This window comes from Egretta garzetta, unplaced genomic scaffold (assembly GCF_000687185.1).
Source record: "Egretta garzetta isolate BGI_Z169 unplaced genomic scaffold, ASM68718v1 scaffold834, whole genome shotgun sequence".
NCBI lineage: Eukaryota > Metazoa > Chordata > Aves > Pelecaniformes > Ardeidae > Egretta > Egretta garzetta.
Window position 1 is genome coordinate 107,655 of NW_009259438.1, and position 1,757 is coordinate 109,411.

Sequence of the window (1,757 nt, forward strand, 5' to 3'; positions counted from 1 at the left end):
CCCACCTGACCCCCCCCCACACACGCTGCTCCCCGGGCAGCACAGGGCCTCTGCCCGCAGCGGTGCCGCTCAGCCCTGCCGAGAGCAGCCCGGAGGGCACAGCCGAGCCTGAGAGCTGCCCCGCAGCAGCCGGGCCCGCGCCCGAGAGCGATGGGAGTGGGGGCAGGAAGGGATGGGGTTTGCCAAGCGCCGAGAGGCTTTTCCAGGGAAGATGCTCCTTGCAAAGTGCGAAATAGTGTTCGTGCTGGCCTGGCCCCAGGAGGCAGCGTTCCGTAAGAGCGGATCTCTATCCCTAACTGCTGGTGATAAATAATAAAACACTGCATTTTTCTTCTCCCTGCATTCTCAGCCCCCTCCAGCAGCTGTTTCTGGAGCAGTGGCCTATTTCACCACATAGAATCACAGAATGGTTTGGGTGGGAACATGGTAGGGTCCGGCCACCAAGCTACCAAGGGGTGGTCCAGGGGGGTCTCCGTGTCCCCTCCCTGATGCCCCCATGGCGCTCGCACCCAGGTCCTGAGCAACAGCAACCAGCTGTACCTGAAGTCCGTCACGCAAGCCGACGCGGGGCAGTACGTCTGCAAAGCCATCGTCCCCCGCATCGGTGTGGGCGAGCGCGAGGTCACCCTCTTCGTCAACGGTGAGTGTCCCCCTCCAGTGCCAGACGCTGATCCAGGAGGGGTTGGTGCGGTCGCGATGCCCATGACAAGCGGTGCCTGTGGCACAGTGTGTCCCCCTCCCCAACCTGGGGGTTCGGTCAAGCCCCCCCTTGCCTCCTGCAGGACCCCCCATCATCTCAAGTGAGGCCGTGCAGTATGCGGTGCGCGGGGATCGCGGCAAGGTGGAGTGTTTCATTCCTTTCCTCTGGGCCCCCTTGAAGCCCTGACCGGCCGCACTCAGCTCTGCCCGCAGCCTTCTCTTCTCCAGGCTGAACACCCCCAACTCTCCCAGCCTGGCCTCCTAGCAGAGGGGCTCCAGCCCTCAGAGCATTTTTGTAGCCCGCAAACCACAGGCACTTTCATGGGGCGGGGGGCACTTGCTGCCTGCAGGACCTGCTCACAGCAGCCCTTGGTGCTTCAACCGTGTTGCAACTCTTTCTGCGGAGCAAAAAGGTCTTCACTAGCATGAGTTCGGTTGCCTCTGCCCCTCGCAGAGGGTCAAAATTGGGACCCAGCCCTGATGCTGGCAGGTTGAGTTCTGGCAGTGGCTGTGGGGGGTGCAGGCACCCCCAGTTTATGCTACCTCATGGTTTGAAATGGTTGGTTTTCGGTCTCCAGCGCGTGCTGGAGGGAAGCAGGAGCTGGCATCAGCTTGCTGGGGGGTTGGTGCCCCCCAGCGCTGTGCTGGCCCTGGGTTCCTTCTTGTGCTTCGGGGCATGAGGTGGCAACACTGGGGGTGAGTCCCAGGCGCGCTGGGTGAGATCCTGCCCCTGCACCGGGGCAGGGCGGTAACGGGGCGGCTGCAGGGGGGGTATCCCATGGAATGGGGGCTGAAAGCAAGGCCCTGGGCTGCTGCAGCCCCATGGGACCTGCGAGATTACCTATGAAATAACAGGTTTTCTGTCTGCAGGAGCAGCTGTGACTGGCACTGGGTCCTTTCCTAAGGCCACACTTCCCTCTGCTGGAAGGTGCATCCTTCTCCATCCAGGAGATCCCATTCACTGGAAGCAGTGGGGAAACCCCTGAGCCCCCCAGAAATGGCTGTGGGCCAGGCAAGTTAAAAAATGCGGCGAAGCGAGGGGCGCAGCCTGGCTGGGC

The 1,757-nt window shown here is 62.5% G+C and overlaps 1 protein-coding gene across 1 annotated transcript in view; it reads left to right on the top strand.

Moving 5' to 3' along the window:
• LOC104124777 (kin of IRRE-like protein 1) overlaps positions 1-1,757 on the top strand; it is a 13,206-nt gene that overhangs the window by 11,006 nt on the left and 443 nt on the right. Inside the window, exons 8-10 of the mRNA XM_009637154.1 lie at positions 514-640; positions 783-868; positions 1,648-1,711. Coding sequence (XP_009635449.1) covers positions 514-640; positions 783-868; positions 1,648-1,711 — 277 coding nt within the window. The remainder of the gene's footprint in view (positions 1-513; positions 641-782; positions 869-1,647; positions 1,712-1,757) is intronic.